Source organism: Oncorhynchus mykiss, chromosome 17, assembly GCF_057628025.1.
Source record: "Oncorhynchus mykiss isolate SJ-2025 chromosome 17, ASM5762802v1, whole genome shotgun sequence".
Classification (NCBI taxonomy): domain Eukaryota; kingdom Metazoa; phylum Chordata; class Actinopteri; order Salmoniformes; family Salmonidae; genus Oncorhynchus; species Oncorhynchus mykiss.
This window is the reverse complement of record NC_143038.1, coordinates 42372462-42392833: the sequence shown is the minus strand read 5'-3', so window position 1 is coordinate 42392833 and position 20372 is coordinate 42372462. Positions and strand designations below refer to the sequence as shown.

General features: G+C 41.5%; 1 protein-coding gene and 1 long non-coding RNA gene across 9 annotated transcripts in view; one reads left to right on the top strand and one right to left on the bottom strand.

Moving 5' to 3' along the window:
• LOC110494239 (low-density lipoprotein receptor-related protein 1) overlaps nt 1-9352 on the bottom strand; it is a 174976-nt gene extending 165624 nt beyond the window's left edge. For all 8 annotated transcript variants that reach the window (XM_090205644.1, XM_090205646.1, XM_090205645.1 and 5 more), the window contains exon 1: nt 8483-9352. In XM_090205644.1, the coding sequence (XP_090061770.1) occupies nt 8483-8579 (97 nt within the window). In that variant the 5' untranslated portion in view covers nt 8580-9352. The remainder of the gene's footprint in view (nt 1-8482) is intronic.
• A 5369-nt stretch (nt 9353-14721) lies between these two features.
• Nucleotides 14722-17192, top strand: LOC149975957 (uncharacterized). Its single transcript, XR_016487951.1, has 3 exons — nt 14722-14808; nt 15391-15447; nt 15990-17192. It is a non-coding gene; the product is annotated as an uncharacterized LOC149975957 (long non-coding RNA).
• Nucleotides 17193-20372: the final 3180 nt, after the last annotated feature.

Genomic DNA, 20372 nt, shown 5'->3' with positions numbered 1-20372 from the left:
GTTTAATGTGTAATCCTCATTTCAAAGTGATGGGGGGGGGGGGTTAAGTCTCCACCCACTGTGCACCACCACACCATCCAAACTGCACTTTAGGGGAATGAGACCAATCAAATGTGATCTTATTAATGGGTCTTGCCTCTCCATACCAGAGGCATACACCAAGTATTCCAAACATTAGGAACACCTTCCTAATATTGAGTTGCACACCCCTCATAACAGCCTCAATTAATTTGGGTACGGACTCTACAATGTATCGAAGGCATTCCACAGGGATGCTGGCCCATGTTGACGCCAATGCTTCCCCACAGTTGTGTCAAGTTGGCTGGATGTCCTTTGGGTGGTGGACCAGTCTTGAGACACATGGGGAAACTGTTGAGCGTGAAAGACACAGCAGCGTTGCAGTTCTGGCGGGTAGGAACGTTGGGCCAGTAACCGAAAGGTTGGTGGATGGAATCCCTGAGTTGACAAGGTAAAAAATATGTTGTTCCTGAGCAAGGCAGTTAACCCACTGTTCCCCGATGACGTGGATGTCGATTAAGGCAGCCCCCTGCACCTCTCTGATTCAGAGGGGTTGGGTTAAATGTGGAAGACACATTTAAGTTCAACAACTGACTTGGTATCCCCCTTTCTTGACACAAACCACGGTGCCTGGTTCCTACTACTCAGGCTCCCGAGTGGTGCAGCAGCCTAAGGCACTGCGTCTCAGTGCTGGAGGCGTCCTTTTTTGTGAATGCGCACCACATTGATTATATGCAACGCAGGACACGCTAGATAAACTAGTATCATCAACCATGTGTAGTTATAACTAGTGATTACGATTGATTAAGTTAAATGCTAGCTAGCAACTTACCTTTGCTTCTTACTGCATTCGCATAACAGGCGGGCTCCTCGTGAGGCAGGTGGTTAGAGCGTTGGACTAGTTAACCGTAAGGTTGCAAGATTGAATCCCTGAGCTGACAAGGTGAAAATCTGTCGTTCTGCCCCTGAACGAGGCAGTTAACCCACCGTTCCTCGGCCGTCATTGTAAATAAGAATGCGTTCTTAACTGACTTGCCTAGTTAAATAAAGGTGTAAAAAAAAAATAAAATAAATAAAAAAAATCGGCAAAACCGGCGTCCAAAATACCGATTGTTATGAAAACTTGAAACCGGCTCTAATTAATCGGCCATTCCAATTAATCGGTCGACCTCTAGTATGTAATGTGCACTGTACAGAATCAACAGTGGGAATATGCTCGTCTAGGAGGGTTGCCAATTAAAATGGGCCTGACTATGTGGGGCACAACGGACCTGAGACCATTTAGATTTACAGGTCAAATGTAAGTAGTAGATTCACTGAGTGTACAAAACATTAAGAACACTTGCTCTTTCCATGACAGACTGACCAGGTGAATCCAGGTGAAAGCTATGATCCCTTTATTGATGTCACTTGTTAAATCCACTTCAGTCAGTGTAGATAAAGGGTAGGAGACAGGTTAAAGAATGATTTTTAAGCCTTGAAACATGGATTGTGTATGTGGGCAATTCAGAGGGTGAATGGGCAAGGCGCAACATGAAAGTGCCTTTGAACGGATATGGTATTTTTTATTTAACCTTTTAACTAGGCAAGTCAGTTAAGAACAAATTCTTGTTTACAATGACGGCCTACACCGGCCAAACCCAGACGACGCTGGGCCAATTGTGTGCCGCCCTATGGGACTCCCAATCACGGCTGGTTGTGATACAGCCTGGGTTCTAACCAGGGTGTCTGCAGTTGCTAGCTAGCATTTAACTTAATCACTCGTAATCACTAGTTATAACTACACATGGTTGATGATACTAGTTTATCTAGCGTGTCCTGCGTTGCATATAATCAATGTGGTGCGCATTCACAAAAAAGGACTGTCGTCGCTCCAACGTGTACCTAACCAGAAACACCAATGCCTTTCTTAAAATCAATACACAGAAGTATATATTTTTAAACCTGCATATTTAGCTAAAAGAAATCCAGGTTAGCAGGCAATATTAACCAGGTGAAATTGTGTCACTTCTCTAGCATTCATTGCACGCAGAGTCAGAGTATATGCAACAGTTTGGGCCGCCTGGCTCATTGCAAACTAATTTGCCAGAATTTTACGTAATTATGACATAACATTGAAGGTTGTGTAATGTAACAGGAATATTTAGACTAATGGATGCCACCCCTTAGATAAAATACGGAATGGTTCTGTATTTCACTGAAAGAATAAACATCTTGTTTTCGAGATGATAGTTTCTGGGATTCGTCCATATTAATGACCTAAGGCTCGTATTTCTGTGTGTTATGTTATAACTAAGCCTATGATTTGATAGAGCAGTCGGACTGAGCGGTGGTAGGCAGCAGCAGGCTCGTAAGCATTCATTTAAACAGCACTTTTGTGCGTTTTGCCAGGAGCTCTTCGTTGTGCATCAAGCATTGCGCGGTTTATGACTTCAAGCCTATCAACTCCCGAGATTAGGCTGGTGTAACCGATGTGAAATGGCTAGCTAGTTAGCGGGGTGCGTGCTAATAGCGTTTCAAACGTCACTCGCTCTGAGATTTGGAGTAGTTGTTCCCCTTGTTCTGCATGGTAACGCTGCTTCGAGGGTGGCTGTTGTCGTTGTGTTCCTGGTTCGAGCACAGGGAGAAGCGAGGAGAGGAACGGAAGCTATACTGTTACACTGGCAACACTAAAGTGCCTATAAGAACATCCAATAGTCAAAGGTATATGAAATACAAATAGTAGATAGAAATAGTCCTATAATTCCTACAATAACTACAACCTAAATGTTCTTAGATTGGAATATTGAAGACTCATGTTAAAAAGGAACCACCAGCTTTCAAATGTTCTCATGTCCTGAGCAAGGAACTTAAACGTTAGCTTTCTTACATGGCACATATTGCACTTTTACTTTCTTCTCCAACACTTTGTTTTTGCATTATTTAAACGTTTCATTATTTATTCGAGGCTAAATTGATTTTATTGATGTATTATATTAATTTAAAATAAGTGTTCATTCAGTATTGTTGTAATTGTCATTACAGATACATATTTTTTTTTTATATATATTTTTTTTTTGTATTTTTTTTTATAAATCGGCCAATTAAATCGGTATCGGCTTTTTTTGTCCTCCAATAATCGGTATCGGCGTTGAAAAATCATAATCGATCGACCTCTAATAAACACACACGGGTTTCTGTCAGGAGAATTTGTCACCGGACAAGTGACTGGGAAGATTTTTATTTCTGACATTTGAGAAATGTACCGTTCATCATTGGGTGCGTTACCCATTAGGGTGTCCACCCACGCAGCCAGCGCCATCAAACTATGGATATTGGCCAAATGAGACATTTACATGTCCTTAAAAACAGCCTATAACAAATTACAAAACACTATTCCTTGTTTTTCAATGTGCAAAACTTTATAGCGTATTCGTTTACTTTCCTAAAATCAATAATTGTCCGCCTCACGGTTCAACTGTTAGGGATTTGAGCAATAAATGCATTGCATGCATAGGCATCCACCGTATGATATTAATATGTGAAATATATTTTTTAAAGAAGCTTAGGCCTAGCCCCAGGAGAGATCAAGATATTCCGGCGGCATTCTACGACACCAACAAGCACTTATGTATCCTTGTCAGACTGGGAAACCCTGCTCAGTAGCCTAACTCTGTCCTCAGGACCCCAAGAGGTGCATGTTTTTGTCCTAGCACTATACAGATGATTCAAATTCTGAACTAATCATCAAGCTTTGATCATTTAAATCAGCTGTGTAGTGTTAGTGCAAAAATGTGCACCCCTTGGGGTCCAGAGGACAGAGTTTGGGAAACACTGGGCTACAGTGTCTGCTATACAGATAGACACACAGGAGGCTAATTCGCAATTCTATCCGAATATTTTTGAAATAAAAGATAAGCATTATATTGTTAGATTATAGGAGTAACTCTGGTAGGCCTAAAACATTGTTTTTCACCTCAAGTTCAACTGTCGGAGTTAATTGGAGCACTGGTGCGCACTACCTTCATATCATAGGCCTGCAGTAAAATAGGTTAATAGCCACACCTTTACAGAAGTTTCTGAACTTCAATAGGGTAATATCAATAGTCAGTCAAGCCATTGATTAGAAGGAAAATACGAGCAGGACATTATAGCTGCAAACACAATGTTACAATTGGAACTTAAATTGCCCCCCCCCCAAAAAAAAAATCATATGTATAAGCAAACTAAATACACGATTAAAAAGACAGGTTGAACTTAATTTATCCAATGAAAAATGTCTCAACAGAATGAAACAAAGCACATTTTGCATATTTAAAGAACTGATTTAGATGAATACATAGGCCTACAATAAGGATATACAAGAATAATAAAACAAATTAAATACTACAAAAGTTATAATAATTGCATCCTACCTGAATAGCAAGTTGCACAATAGCCTGCATAAGGCCATTTTTGTAGTGTTAAAAAATATTATGCTCATGTCCTCTATTATGTAAATAATGTAGAATTGCATGAAATGCTTTTATAAAAGGCTATCCCACCCCAAGAACATGCAGAAAGTCCCTGTGTGTGGAAATCCCAAACGTCTGCACAACTGTATGCCAGTACGCAAAAATAATCATTCATTTTTAAAAAGCACCCCCACCCCACAAACTCAAAACATATTTTAGCAGCTATGACTGGGACTAACTGCAACTGGCTAACTGAAGAATGTTTCTGAAAGTCTGGAAAAGGGCGTTTTAAAAAATGTGTCATCAAAACGCTCAGAGGCGTGCGCAGGTAATTGTTCCCAGAAGTTCCAGATTTGGTCATTTGGGGTATCCAGTTGAGGTTGGGAGCCGCCTGTTGTGTAGCACCTTCCACATTCTGACTAGATGACATAAGAGAGCTAACACAAACTCACTAGAACTTAATAGCTATTAATTGATAAGACATAAAAAGGCATGCGCAACACTTGAGTAGCCTAGACGGGCAGTTGCACAAACTCCTTCAGTTGACAAATCACTATTATTTTTGTTAATTAGTCTAGAAGGCCTAATCTTCCAGAAGGTCTCATGCTCAACCAAATGCATTAAGATAGATTGTTGAGCTGCTTAGATTGTTGAGCTGCTTAGATCGTGCAAACACCAATTGCATGACATCCCACTCATCTTATTTAGTTAACATTACACAGTCATCAGAATGTTAAAATGAATGAAATATAAAGACAGGATGAGCAGTAGCTTGGAAGACAGAGGCTTTTAAACTCAACGCTTTCTTTAGGAAAGCAGCAGCGTTGGTGGTTCTGGTGAAAAGAAATGGAGCGGGTTCATGAAATAAGCAGGCCTTGTATTTTGTGTAATTCTGCAAAATACATGGGCTACACAGTACACTACAGAAGCCTTCATGAAATTGGAGAAAGTATTAGGCTACATGCCTTTCATGCAATTTTTTATGACAATTACTGCAATATGTATTTGATTCAGTAATGAGCAGAAAGTAGATGCCAGTAGATGTTTGAAGGGTCATTCCATTTGATTTCAAATAACTTTTTGACCACACACACACACACACCTTTTGATTTGAGTGCAACTTTCCATACATACAGCATTTGTCCATGGTAGAGGTGGTCAGAAAGTGACATGTTGGGCCTGAATGCCAAAACATTCAGGAGTTAGAGGTGCTCAAAGTGGACCCATTTTGCACACCCCACTATAACATGAGACATTCATGTACATCTTCATCACTAGAAAATATGAATAGTTAAGTTTGATATGATTTAAAAGCTTACCAACAGTGTTGTCAAACTATTTTAGGATTTTCTTTAAAAAAAATGTTTATAGCATGTTGGCATGTTTTTAATCATTAAACGGGTACTGCGAGATTAAGATTTAGTATTTTGTCTACTTAGTCAGACAAACTCATGGGTACAATTTGTCTCTGCGTGGAGTTTGGAGATGAAAGTTACCATATTAGCACAATTGCTGGAAGCTATGTGGTTGGTCATTTAGTCTTACAAAGCTATACATTTGTTAAAGTTACTGAGTGACAATCATAAGAAACAAGATTCTATCCACTTCCTCATTCTTTCCCAGAATTCGCATAGAGATCACAACATTGTATCTGTCCCATTATGGCATCTGAGTTCACGGGCAGCGCCATTGAGTAGCATGCAACGTTGCGATCTCTAAGCAACAACAAGGAAAGAATAAAGAAGTGGACAGAATATCATTTCTTATGATTATCAGTAACATTAATAACGAACGCATGAAATAGCGATGACTTTGTATTTATTGTTCACTTACAAGTCTAAATGCATTTGTTAATGAAATGATAAGTATTAGTATTTTTGTCTGCAAGGTATTTTCCGTTACGTGTCGGACCCCAGGAAGACTAGCAGTCGCCATTGGCGTTGGCGATCCTAATAATAATACAAATTATCATAAAATCATATGTATAGCGTTGTAAGACTATAAATGACCAAATAAAATGTTAATTCGTCATATATGCCAAATACAACGGGTGTAGACCTGAATGCTTACTTACAAGCCCTTAACCAACAATTGAGTTCAAGAAATAGAGTTTAGAAAATATTTACTAAATAAAACAAAAGTATAAATAAATAAAATAACACAATAACGAGGCTATATACAGGGGGTACCGGTACCGAGTCAATTTGCGGGGGTACAGGTTACTCGAGATAATTTGCATATGTATGTAGGGGTAAATAGACTATGCATAGATGAGTAGCAGCAGTGTAAAAACAATGTAAATAGTCCAGGTGGCCATTTGATTAATTGTTCAGCAGTCTTATGGCTTGGGGGTAGAGGCTGTTAAGGAGCCTTTTGGCCCTAGACTTTGCCCTCCGGTACCGCTTGTCATGCAGTAGCAGAAAGAACAGTGACTTCGGTGACTGGAATCTTTGACAAATTTTGGGGCCAACCACGCAGCTTTAGTGTTGTTAGAAAGTCAATTTCTCTGCTTTTAAGAGGCGCTGGCTACTGTACCGGCAGACTTCTAGCAATTGTGCTAAGCTAACGATATGATAACTTCAATCATCACTAAACTGCAAGCAGACACATAAAAATGGTATCCATGAGTTTCTCTGACTCTGGGTAAGTAGAAAAAGTGATACTGCGAGATTTTGTTGAACATCAATTATCTGAAAACACGTAATCGCCGATTTTTTCTTTCTTCAATTTCCACTTATATTGTAGCTAAGAACCTCATTTCTATAATCTGAGATGTTTGTGTTGTGCCCAACATCGGTTGAGACAGAGCATACTCTTGAATACAGGGTGGATTTCATTTCAATTATAGAAATATAGTTCATTTAACGGACCTATCCCTTCAAACCATTGCAATTTAACTGGCACACAATTTAAAATGTACATTTTTACTTCCAATTTACTTTCACAAAGACGGGCGCTGGTCCACCTGCCGTCAAATGTCAACTTAAAATGTGAATATCTGGTCCATTATCTATATTTCAACAGGATTCTATCAAATATTGACAGTATAATGTAAAATAACTGATATTCCCATTCAAGTCAACCTGATGTGTGGACCTCCAACCATATTTGTGATACCATCTGAAAGTTGAAATTGCAATTGTATTCCCACCCTGTATTCAAGAGTATGCTGTGTCAACTGATGGTGGGCACAACCCAAACAACTCAGATTATGTAAAATAGAGTCTAAACTACATGTGATTTTTGTTTTGTTTAACAAGCTAAGTATACTAGTTTAGACAGGCTATTTTAAGTTAAAGAAAACAAAATAGTTTGACAACCCTGTTAGCTTTTAAATGATCAAACTCAACCGTTTATCTTTTCCAATGATGAAGAATTTAATTTCTCATGGTATGGTGGGGTATGGAAAATGAGTCAACTTTGAGCGTCTCTATCTCCTGAATGTCTTGGCATTTCTGACCATTTCTAACTTCGGCAAATCTGTATGGAAAGTTTCGTTCAAACCAAAAGGGGTGGGGTCAGAAAGTGATTGAAATCAAATGGAACGACCCTGAAGGAAGTTGCAACATTGTAGCCTAAACACTCATATCGTATGTAAAAATGAATGGCTACATACTGACTGGTTACATTTTGTAGCCAAAGACCTCACTACATGAATGTAGATGTGACAATGTATCGCATCGTTTTCTGTGAATTGCCTACCTATTCACCGAATATAACAGTCGCAACCAAATAACAAGATTAACCTATTCAACGTAGACATGGCAATTGACAACAGATGTGAATTCCAATTTCTGGTACACAAATAAGCGACTGTTTTTACTTGCTCTGTGCTAAATCAAATAGCCTAACAATCACTTGAGAGCTAATGTGTATTCCATGCAGCAGCGCACCGGGCAAACATAGGCAGAAATTATTATTGCAAATAGCCCTAAAACCGGGTCAAAGGTATTTTTTTCTGAATGGTTCAAGAAAGGGCAGTAAGGACGGCGCATAAAATAGAATTAGCGAAGGTTATCAGTGCGGCTTACCGTCAATGGCTCTGGCTGGAACGATTACCTCCAAACTGTGCAAAAATCCCAAGAAAAACAACCCAACCGCCAGCGTGTTCGCTGTGGCGCGAAACATTGTTTCATAAAAGAGATAAAAACAAGATAAACGAAATAAAACTCATCCACCACCGCTTTTTGGTCCTGTCAAGCGAGAGTTCGCAGTCAGCCTGCGAAATGTTTCCGTGCCTGAGCGATGCTCTGTCGATGCGCAACGGAGCTGCAAGGGCTTTGTGCTCGCAACGAGAATAAAAACTGTGTACTCTATCAGAGCTAAAGCCAAGGCTTCTCCAGCCCCGGGAATGCTACGGGTTCCTTTGATGCATGGATACCATGTAGCTGGAATTATCTGTTAGCTAGCCTTTCTGCGTTGCAGCACACGCATGCAGAGATGAAGAAGAAACGGGAGAGACGGCGCCTATGATGTGCCCAAACCATACAGGGGTGTCTTTTTCTTTGTTCTCCGTGACAGCCGGCGACACAGTTCTGACAACCACAGCAGAAAATAAAAAAAGTAATAGCAATTTCTGTCCCCAACCCCACCACCTCTGTTGCTGGTGGTAACGCAGATTGAGTCGGTATTGAGCCTCATCCCCTTAAATCAGCGGGCTGATGTGTGTGACGTCACCAACACCAATGGCTGGCCACATTTCTGTCCACCGAGCATCCTGCGCGCCAGGCGACGATTGGGCAAATTATTTTTGGTGACAAGCTCCACGAATCAAACCAGAGCGCGAAGAGTGTATGTTGATAATAGTGCTACCCATTTTCAGTTGTCTTAGATGGATATGATTATTTTTCTTTCAAATGCTAGTGGCGTCGTCATCTCCTCATCCAAAGCCTGTTTCGAATGCCAAATTTGTCCACAGAATCTGCTGAAATATTGATATTTGTCCATGTGTCGTACAGGATAGGCTAGCTAGAAAGGCCTACAGTGGCAGCCTAGATTGTGTGAAAGCGGACAAATAAATGTATGAAACAACATTACATAATTTTGTTATATTTATGTCTGGGTAAAGGTGCATACTTCAGAATTGTTAGCATAATCCTATATCTAGAGTGAGAATTTATTTGCAAAGTTTCAGGACCATTTTTTCCTGGGATGGGGGTGAAACATCCCATAGTAAGTCAAAATGATGAGTAAAGAAAAGTGTGGAAGGTGTTGAAAAGCTCACATGCTCATAACTGCATACCTTATCACTATGTTTATGTAGGAGAGACTGGGCTTGATGGTATTTCTCAGGAGTATATTTTACAATACCATTTTCATTATTAGGACAAAGACCAAGGTGTTGGGTTGAAATGGAGACTCTTTTTATCCTAATATCTTATTCCAACATGTAGTTAAACACCATTAAACACACTGTCGACTTGTGACAACCAGCCCCATCACGGGGTTGTCACGCAGTATGGGGTTGGTTGTCACAGTGTTTTCCATTTGTTTTTCAGCAACAATTTAACCAATTTATAAAGTTTTGGAAAAAGTAAGCCTTTATTTGGGGAAAAATAAATGTAACATAGTTAGATGATTTGACATTGTAGTTCTTACTCCACTCAAATCCTCATGTTAATGCTTAATAAAACAAACAACAGTAACCATCTGATATTTGGATGAAAATAAAATATTTCGATAAAGTAAAAAAAGTAAAGTTAACACTTTTTGTTGAAAACAAAGAACGCTCTTTCAAACAGGAACAGGTATGTTTGTGTGTGCCTGTGTGTTTGTGTGCGTATGTCTGTCTGTGCAACTGTGTGTGTGTGTGTATGCGTGTGTGTCAGTTTTGACAAACAGGTCGGACCGGACCAAATCTGAACCAATCATAGAAGTCTAAATTTCACAAGTTTGTAAAGCACAGCATACAGTACAGAAAATAAAAGTATAGTATAGTTCAGTACTGTACAGTAGAGCAAAGTAGGATACAGTACAGTAAATTAGAGTATAGTTCTGTATAGTAGAGTAGAGTACAGCACAGTAGGGTAGAGTACAATATAAAGTACTGTATTGTATCCTACTATACTCTACTGAATTAAACTCAACTGTAATCTACTGTACTCTGATGTACTGTACACAACTGAATTAAACTGTACTCTGTTGAAATAAACTCTGTACCATCCACACTTGTGTTACATAGACGGGTCGTTCCATCAGTTTGGTGCCTTTTGAGAAGTCTAACTTAGTCATAATTTTTTGGGGATTTAACCTAATTTTAACCCCCCAAAATTACTAAGTGTCTATTAAGTGCCAAATAAAGTAACAGAGTTGACCGTAACAGGGTTCACAATTTCATCTTAAATCAGCTATAAATACCCTTGTTGTGTGCAACAGTGAGCGGCAATTGAATGCAAGCTTCACCAAAAAGTATAAGTTGTTTAAACATTTTTATCTATGTGTAACAGGGTTGACGTGTGATGGTCGACCGGCTCAGTTTTACGGCACAAAAAAACAAGCAAATTGCCAAAAAGAGTAGAACCAGCTCACCTGCTTTTACACTATGTTTTGATTAGTAGATGTTCAGTGTTTTATTTTCACCATATTAAAACAAGAGTTCAGTTCACGTTACAGGGTTGACCTTAAAGTGAGGGACTGACATCAATATATCACTAATCACATACAATAAATACGAAGCTTCTGAAATGACTTTTTCAAAGCAAAAAAATAACTAAGGTTTTACAGTGATGGTGAAAACTTGAAGAAATATGGGGCTTAAGTGGGTTAAAATCTTCATAGAAGTCACAGAGGGTGCATGGAGGGACATTAATAATCAGATATTAAATGGCACTATTTAATGTAACAGGCTTTTAAAATACAATGTTGTGGCACAATTTCAACTTGAAATATGAAAGGGACGCAAAAGGCACTCATTTTGTGTAATGACCTAGATGTCATTTGAATACATTTAAGTCATGACTGTATTGTGTTTTGTTTTTGTCTGACACGAGTGAATAATCACAAACATCTCACTAAGCATTTGACTTCAGGTGACGTCTTTTGGTATTCTTTTGGTGCAGTCCGGACCGAGCTGGATTTAGCCCAAAAATAGACGTCTCTAATTGGTTCAGATTTGGTCCGGTCCGGACCGGCCTTGAGCACAGCAGAGTACAGCACACAGTACAGTAAAGAATTGTATAGTACAGTAAAATACAGTAGAGCACACCAGAGTACAGTAAAGTAAAGAAAAGTAAAGTGTTCTGTATTGTACCCTACTGTACACTACTGTACTGAATTAAACTACTGTACTCTACTGTACTGTACTCTACTGAATAAATCTCTGCTGTCCTGTACCGTACTGTCTTCTGTGTTCTACTGTGCTCTACTGTGCTACTGTGATGTTCAAACTTGTGAAACATAGCCTAGACGTCTATGATTTGTTTAGATTTGTATCTGGTCCGCACCGGCCAAATTTGGACTTGTTTGGGGGCAGCGCTTATTAGAATAATACCCAGCGTGCTTTGAAAGTGTTTGTTTTTACATTTACATTTTGGTCATTCAGCAGAAGCTCTTATCCAGAGGGCCTTACAGTCTGTGCATTCAACTAAGGTAGATAAACAACATATCACAATCATAGCAAGAAAAAAATATCTGTAGCAGTTACTCAGAATGTTATTGTAGTTGTGTTGTGTGTTGTGTCGGTTTATTCCATGTGTTTGACTGCTATGAACACCATAACTTCCAGTTGTAAAACTCTTGGAAAAACTAACATAAATGCATGTGATAGATGGGAGCAATAATAAATGTTTTGTTGCAATTTTCTGTTGGCTCCTCTTTCCAATTATGAGGTGTGATTTCACGCCTGCTCGTCAAACATATGACTTGGCAGTTGGTCCCCCTTTGCTACTATGACATCCTCCACTCTTCTGGGTAGGCTTTCCCCTAGAATCTAGGGCCTAGATGTTGGAACATTGCTGTGGGGACTTGCTTCCATTCAGCCACAAGAGCATAAGTGAGGTCAGGCAGTGATGGACGATTAGGCCTGGCTCACAGTCGGCGTTCCAATTCATCCAAAAGATGTTCGATGGGGTTGAGGAAAGGGAAATACCTAGTTAGTTGTCCAACTGAATGTATTCAACTGAAATGTGTCTTCTGCATTTAACCCAACCCCTCTGAATCAGAGAGGTGCGGGGGGCTGCCTTAATCGACATCCACATCTTTGGCACTCGGGGAACAGTGGGTTAACTGCCTTGCTCAGGGGCAGAACGACAGATTTTTACCTTGTCAGCTCTGGGATTCCCTCCAGCAACTTTCAGTTACTGGCCCAACGCTCTAACCACTAGGCTACCTGCCGCCTGCGCAGGGCTCTGGCCTGCACAGGGCTCTGTGCAGGCCATTGAAGTTCTTCCACACCGATCTCGACAAACCATTTCTACATGGACCTCACTTTGTGCACGGGGGCATTGTCATGCTGAAACAGGAAAGGGCCTTCCCCAAACTGTTGTCACAAAGTTGGAAGCACAGAATCATCAAGAATGTCATTGTATGCTGTAGCGTTAAGATTTCCCTTCACTGGAACTAAGGGGCCTAGCCCGATCCATGAAAATCAGCCCCAGACCATTAATCTTCCATCAAACTTTACAGTTGGCACTACGCTTTACATCACTCCAGCCAACGGTTGGCATTGTGCATGGTGATCTTAGGCTTGTGTGCAGCTGCTCGGCCATGGAACCCCATTCCTTGAAGCTCCCGACGAACAGTTCTTGTGCTGGCAGTTTGGAACTCGGTAGTGAGTGTTCCAACCGAGGACAGACAATTTTTACAATCTTCCTTCTTCAGACTTGGAGGTCCTTTCTGTGAGCTTGTTTGACCTATCACTTTGCGGCTGAGCCGTTCCTCCTCCTAGACATTTCACTTCACAATAACAGCACTTACAGTTGACCGGAGCAGCTTTAGCAGGGCAGAAATTTGACGAACCGACTTGTTGAAAAAGTGTCATCCTATGACGGTGCCATGTTGAAAGTCACTGAGATCTGCAGTAAGGCCATTCTACTGCCAATGTTTGTCTATGGAGATTGCATGGCTGTGTGTTCGATTTTATACATCTGTCAGCAATGGGTGTGGCTGAAGTAGCCGAATCCACTAATGTGAAAGGGTGACCATATAATTTCGTATGTGGTGTATAATGTTTACTTAATTTAATGTATTGCAGTTGAAATCTGGTCGTAGAATCAATTACCAAGAAATATGGATTTTCAATGTCTGTAAATAGGGTTAAAATAACTTATTTGCAACTTTCATTCGTCACTTAAAATGCACCTGATTTCAACTTCTGAAAAATATGTATTTTCAATGTCGGGAAAATACCGATCTTTTCAGAAGGATGTCTTCTATCCTTTCATTCAGCACCTGAAATGCATGTGATGTCAACGTCTGGTTAAAATACCTATTTTCCATGTAATATTGCTTAATGGGATGTGCTGCTGCTAAGATTGAGAAATAATGTCACCGAGCCAAAAAAAATATCACCCATGGAAAGTTCTGAAGTGGTCTGACTGCCAAAGAGGCCACTTAGTGAAAACCTTTGGGTGTAATTATTACAACTCGCTACAGATTGGAAATGCTTACCCTGCGTTGCACTTGAAACCAATCAGGGTGGTTGTGAAACAACACGAAGGAACAACAACAAAAGTCAAGCCATTTGAAATAGGTTGAAGTTACCATTGCATTAGATTTCTCAAGGGACTGGGAGAGACCTTTGAATACGATTTTTGGTCAGCATCAATCAGTAAAACATGTTATGCTATTCTAACAAAGTTGATAATGCATTTCACAACCATAATGACTCTACAGCTTGTCTCTGCTTAGCTGGGTCATTAATCGACTATTTCATCAAACCGGGTATGTTTAAAACGTCTTAGGGCTAGGCCCCTTTTTTTCCCAATTTCTGCCTGAATGACATGCACAAAGTAAAATGTCTGTTGCTACTGCCCTGAAGCCAGGATATGCATATAATTGGTATCATTGGAAAGGAAACACTTTGAAGTTTGTGGAAATGTGAAAATAATTTAGGAGAATATAACACAATAGATATGGTAGAAGAAAATCTGAAGAAAAACTAAACAGATTCTTTTTTTTTGAGAGACCATCCTCTTAGAAGGGCAAGTAAAAGGTCATATTGAAAATTAGGGTGCAAATCCTATGGCTTCCACAGGGTGTCAGCAGTCTATGTTCAAGATGTCAGGTTTGTAACTTCAAAAACGAATAAGAAATATCAGTTTTAGTACAGGGACACAGTCTTGGAAATTCGTGTTTGAGCGGGCCATGAAGACAGGACGCAGCTGCTAAAATTGGTTTCCTATCGAACACACTTCTTTACGTAAGAAATATTATCGTGTGATTACATTTTAGGGTATCTGAGGAGTAAATGGAAACGTATTTTGAAAAAATATTTTTGAAACAAAGTTTAGGGGTAGATTTTCGGATTCCTTTCTCTGCATGTTGAACGAGTGGATTACTCAAATCGATGGCTTTTTGGGAACAGAGCTTTTGGGATATAAAGAAGGATTTTAACTAACAAAACAACACTACATGTTATAGCTAGCTGGGTGTCACTTTCTGACCTTAGTTCCTTTGTTTTGTCTTTTGTTTTAGTATGGTCAGGGCGTGAGTTGGGTGGGTTGTCTATGTTAGTTTGTCTATGATTTTCTATTTATGTGTTTGGCCTGGTATGGTTCTCAATCAGAGGCAGCTGTCAATCGTTGTCCCTGATTGAGAACCATATTTAGGTAGCCTGTTTTCCATTGTGTTTTTTGGGTGGTTGTTTCCTGTTTAGTGTTTTTGTTTCACCTTTCAGGACTGTTTGTTTGTCGTGTTTTGTTGTTTTGTCTAGTGTTGCATATTTCATTAAATAATATGAACACTTACCACGCTGCACCTTGGTCCTCCTCTCCTTCCCCAGACAACAAGCTTACACTGGAACCCTTTGGATGACAAATCAGAGGAAGATTTACAAAAAGTAAGTCAATATTTATTCACTTTTCAAATAACACACATTACTGTTGTTGATGAAGTGTGTCATCAGGGCAATAACTCGGGTCAAGTTAATTCTAAGTAGCCACTAGTTACCGAAGCCACAAAGTCAAAAAGCCTGCCTATTTCTGAAATGTATCTTCTTAAAAATGTATTTTAAACATAACCCTACAATTAACCATACTGCTAACCCCATGCCTAACGAACATTAAATTATGACCAAAAAGCACATTTTTGTTTTCAATCATTTTTACAATATAACCAATTTTGACTTTGTGGCTGTGGGAACTAGTGGAAACCCTAATTGTATTATTTGCTGATGTAGACTAACTGTAGCTCCTGATTGAATTAGATTAAGGCCGTTGACTTCGATAAAGTTTGTTGCTCCAAGTTCACTGTATTAGTCACACTCAGACATGAGTTAGCTACCACCATAACTGCATCCATTATTTAGTTTTCCCCTAGATTACACAGAACACACTTGTGTGAGCTATGAACTAACTTGCATATCTGACTTGTATCATTAAGTTTGCTGATGACACAAGACAACCATGACACAGCCTATAGGGAGGAGATCAGAGACTTGGCAGTGCGTTGACAGGACAAGAACCTCTCCCTCAACGTGAGCAAGACAAAGGAGCTGATCGTGGTCTACAGGAACAGGCCCCTATTTACATCGACGGGGCTGTAATGGAGCAGGTCGAGAGTTTCAAGTTCCTTGGTGTCCACATCACCAACAAACTATCATTGTCCAAACACACCAAGACAGTCGTGAAGAGGGCACGATAACACCTTTTCCCCCTCAGGAGACTGAAAAGATTTGTCATGGGTCCCCAGATCCTCAAAACGTTCTACAGCTGCACCATCGAGAGCATCCTGACCGGTTGCATCACCACCTCCTATGGCAACTGCTCGGCATCTGACCGTAAGGCGCTACAGAGTGTAGTGCGTAAGGCCAATTACATCACTGGGGCCAAGCTTCCGGCCATCCAGGACCCACAGTACCAGTCAAAAGTTTGGACACACCTACTCATTCAAGGGTTTTTTTTTATTTTTTACATTGTAGAATAATAGTGAATACAACACTATGAAATAACACATATGGAATCATGTAGTAACCAAAAAAAAGTGTAGCTAACCTTTGCCTTGATGACAGCTTTGCATTAGAGCCAATCAGTTGTTGTAACAAGGTATGCGTGGAATACATTAGATAGCCCATTTGGTAAAAGACAGCTCAAATAAGCAAAGAGAAACGACAGTCCATCATTACTTTAAGACATTAAGAACTTTGAAAGTTCTTAATGACACACAAGTCCTCAACTGTCAGCTTCATTAAGTGGTACCTGCAAAATGCTGGCCTTCTAGGAAAAGAAAAGGCCATATCTCAGACTGGCCAATAAAAAAAAACATTAAGATGGGCAAAAAGAACAGACACTGGACAGAGGAACTCTGCCTAGAAGGCCAGCATCCCAGTGTCGCCTCTTCACTGTTGATGTTGAGACTGGTGTTTTGCAGGTACAATTCAATGAAGCTGACAGAACAAGGCCAGTTTTGTTGCTTCTTTAAATCAGGACAGCTGTGCTAACATAATTACAAAAGGGCTTTCTAATGCTCAATTAGCCTTTTAAAATGATAAACTTGGATTAGCTAACACAACGTGCCATTGGAACACAGGAGTGGTTGCTGATAATGGGCCTCTGTAGATGTTCCATTAAAAAAATTAAATAATAATTGCCATTTCCAGCTACAATAGTCATTTACAACATTAACAACGTCTACACTGTATTTCTAATCAATTTGATATTTTAAATGAAGAAAAGTGATTCTTTCAAAAGCAAGGACATTTCTGAGTGACCCCAAACTTATGAACGGTAGTGTATATGTAACCTCATTGACCCTCCGGAAGACCTTGAAAGGCCCCACAAACTGGGGTTTCAGCTTCTAACAGGGAAGATGGAGTGGGTGGTTCCTGGTGGAGAGCGAGATGCGATCACGAGGATGGAACACGGAAGTCTCACTGCATTATCCATCTGTCTGCATCCTTCTGCCGGCCCCCTGGAACCTCACATGGGCATTGTTCCAGACCTCTTCTGTGCACCTGAATAACTTGTCCACCGCAGGAGCTTCAGTCTGGCTTGGGATCCACGGAGACAGGGCTGGCTGATAACCCAGAACACACTGGAAGGGAGTCAGCCCGGTGGAGGGGTGATGTAATGAATTCTGGGTGTACTCCAACCAGGGAAGGCATTGGGGCCCACTCCCCCAGCCCGTCATGGCAGTGACTCCTCAGGAACATCTCCAACTGCTGGTTCATCATCTCCACCTGCCTATTAGAGCGAGGCAGGTGCCCGGAAGTGAGGCTGACCGTGACCCCCAGGTTCTATGAAGGCTCTCCACACCAGTGAAGTGAAATGTGGGCACGTCGAAGAAGATGTCCTCTGAAGGCCATTGTGTTGGAAGACCTGCTCGAACAGTGCCTCGTCGACCTGGAGGGTAGTAGGGAGGCCAGAGAGAGGGAGAAAACGGAAGGATTTAGAAATTCTGTCCACAAGAACCTTAACAGTGGTGAAACTGTATGCCCGTGACAGATGGGACCAAGGCCGCTGAGTCACTGGAAGGGGGCAGAGTTTCCTTGCCAGAGTGTGCCAACGAGATTATTTGGGCATAGATGGAGCATGAATTAGGGAAAGAGAGATGCATTCAGTTATACAACTGACTAGATAATTCACTGAAATGTGTCTTCTGCATTTAACCCAACCCCTCTGAATCAGAGAGGTGCTGCCATAATCGACATCCACGTCTTCAGCACCCAGTGGGTTAACTGCCTTGCTCAGGGGCAGAATGACAGATTACCTTGTCAGCTCGGGGATTCGATCCAACTACCTTTCAGTTACTGGCCCAACGCTCTAACAACTAGGCTACCTGCTGCTAGGCTACGGGAAACGTCTTGGGAAAAGTTGAGCCACCAGTACTTAGTGGAGATGGTCTGTCTAGTGTGGGTGTCCAGCGGCAAGGGATGCGTGCGCCCAGTTCAACAGCCAATCCCTCACCTCCATGGGTACGTATATGCGATGTCCGTGCGTGATGGTGCCAGATCCCAATGGTTGTTTATCCAGGGCATGGAACAGAAAAGGATAGGAGAGCAGATATGTGGTGATGTTCAGAGAGGAGTTGAGGGACTGTTGATAAAATTCACTGCGGCACCGGAGTCCACTAGAGCTGTGGAGACAACACCTGAGGGACAGCCAGCCAGGGAAATAGAAACCAAGAAGGATTTGGCGGAAAACGATGAGGGAATACTTACGCCTACCCGGGGAGATAGAAAATCACAGGGCTGTCCCTCTGCCCTAGTGGACTTCGGCTTGAGATGCACCAGACACCACTGGAGCCCCTCCTGCCCGCAAAAGTGACACGCAATGTCTCCGGTGCTGTCATGGAGAGGTGTTTGACCCCCCATCTCCGTGGGTTGTCATTCCGGCACGCCAACGCCGTCTGGACCTCCTCACGCAGTCCTCTTCGAAATAGGTTGCGGAGCACCGGCTGATGCTATTTGCTGGAGGCTGCCACAGTCCAGAAGGTGAGGGTGTAGTCCTCAGCAGTCTGGGCACCCTGCCGGAGTAGTCGCTCACCTCTCTCTCTGCCCTCCGGTGGATGGTCGAAGACCGCCAAGAATAGAGACACCCCTCGTAGGAACCCAACTCCTCTTCTCCCCTCTCTCAAACTGCCACAGTCCAATCCAATGCTTGCCCAGTCAGCAGGGAAATTATCGGGGCAACCAAGGACCTCTCAGTAGTGGGGGCTCCAGTCTGATGAGCGAAAAAGAGCGAGCACTGGAGTAGGAAGCCACGACATTTGGATGGAGTCCCGTCATATGTCCGGGAGATAGTTGGGCATCACTGACCTGGGCTGACTGCTGGGTAGGCTGGGGGACTGGCTCGCTGGGACGACTCGTGGTAGAAGGCCCTCCGCTATTTGCAAGTGAATCCTCTCAGGTGGAGGACCTCATCCATAGTCACACACAGTTGCGCTAGCTGATCATGGTGTTGGCAGAGTAGGTGTCCCTGTTCGCCAACTGTCTGGTACACAGTTCTCTACTGCTGCTTCCATAGTTTGTGAGGTAGTATTCTGTAATGGGAGTAGGGAAACAAGTGCAGTGTGAGTTTAATGACCATGGACCTAATGCAAACCAAGAGCAGCATCTAACAAGGAAACATAAACAATACTACCTGATGACTGACAGAACAGAGTGCTAGATAAATGGTAAGTAATCAAGGTAGTAATTGAAGTCCAGGTGTAACTGATGATGGGGTGCAGGTGTGTGTAATTATGGTTGCCAGGTGTGCGTAATGATGGGTTGCCAGGACCAGTGGTTTGTAAACCGGTGACGTTACGCACCGGAGCAGATGTGACATAGATAAAGCACTTCATTGCCAAAATCCCAAACTATCCCTTTAAGATGAATACACTAACTGTAAGTTACTCTGGATAAGTGTCTGCTAAATGACTAAAGTGTAGAAGAGAAAAATATATATATGTATATATATTTAATCATGGTCTTTCGGCTCACTTTCCTACTGTGCAACTCCCTCTCTGTAGTCTCTACATATCTATTTTATCTCTGTGTGTTTGTGTATGTCTCTCTCTCTCCCCTTCCCTCTGTCTCGCTTCCCCTTCTCTATCCACCAGGCTGTAACTATCTCTCTATCGCAGTAGATGCATAAATGCTGATAAGCATGCAAAGGCAGCAATGCTGCAGTGAGAGAGAGGCCAATGTCTCTCTCAAGCTCTTAGTCTTCTGACACACACACACACAATATTAAATTGCCAGGGCAGTGTGTCACTCTAATAGGTTAATTAAACGGACGTCTTGCTTGGCTCCTCTCGTCCTCCTCCGTCTGTCTGTTCTTCTCT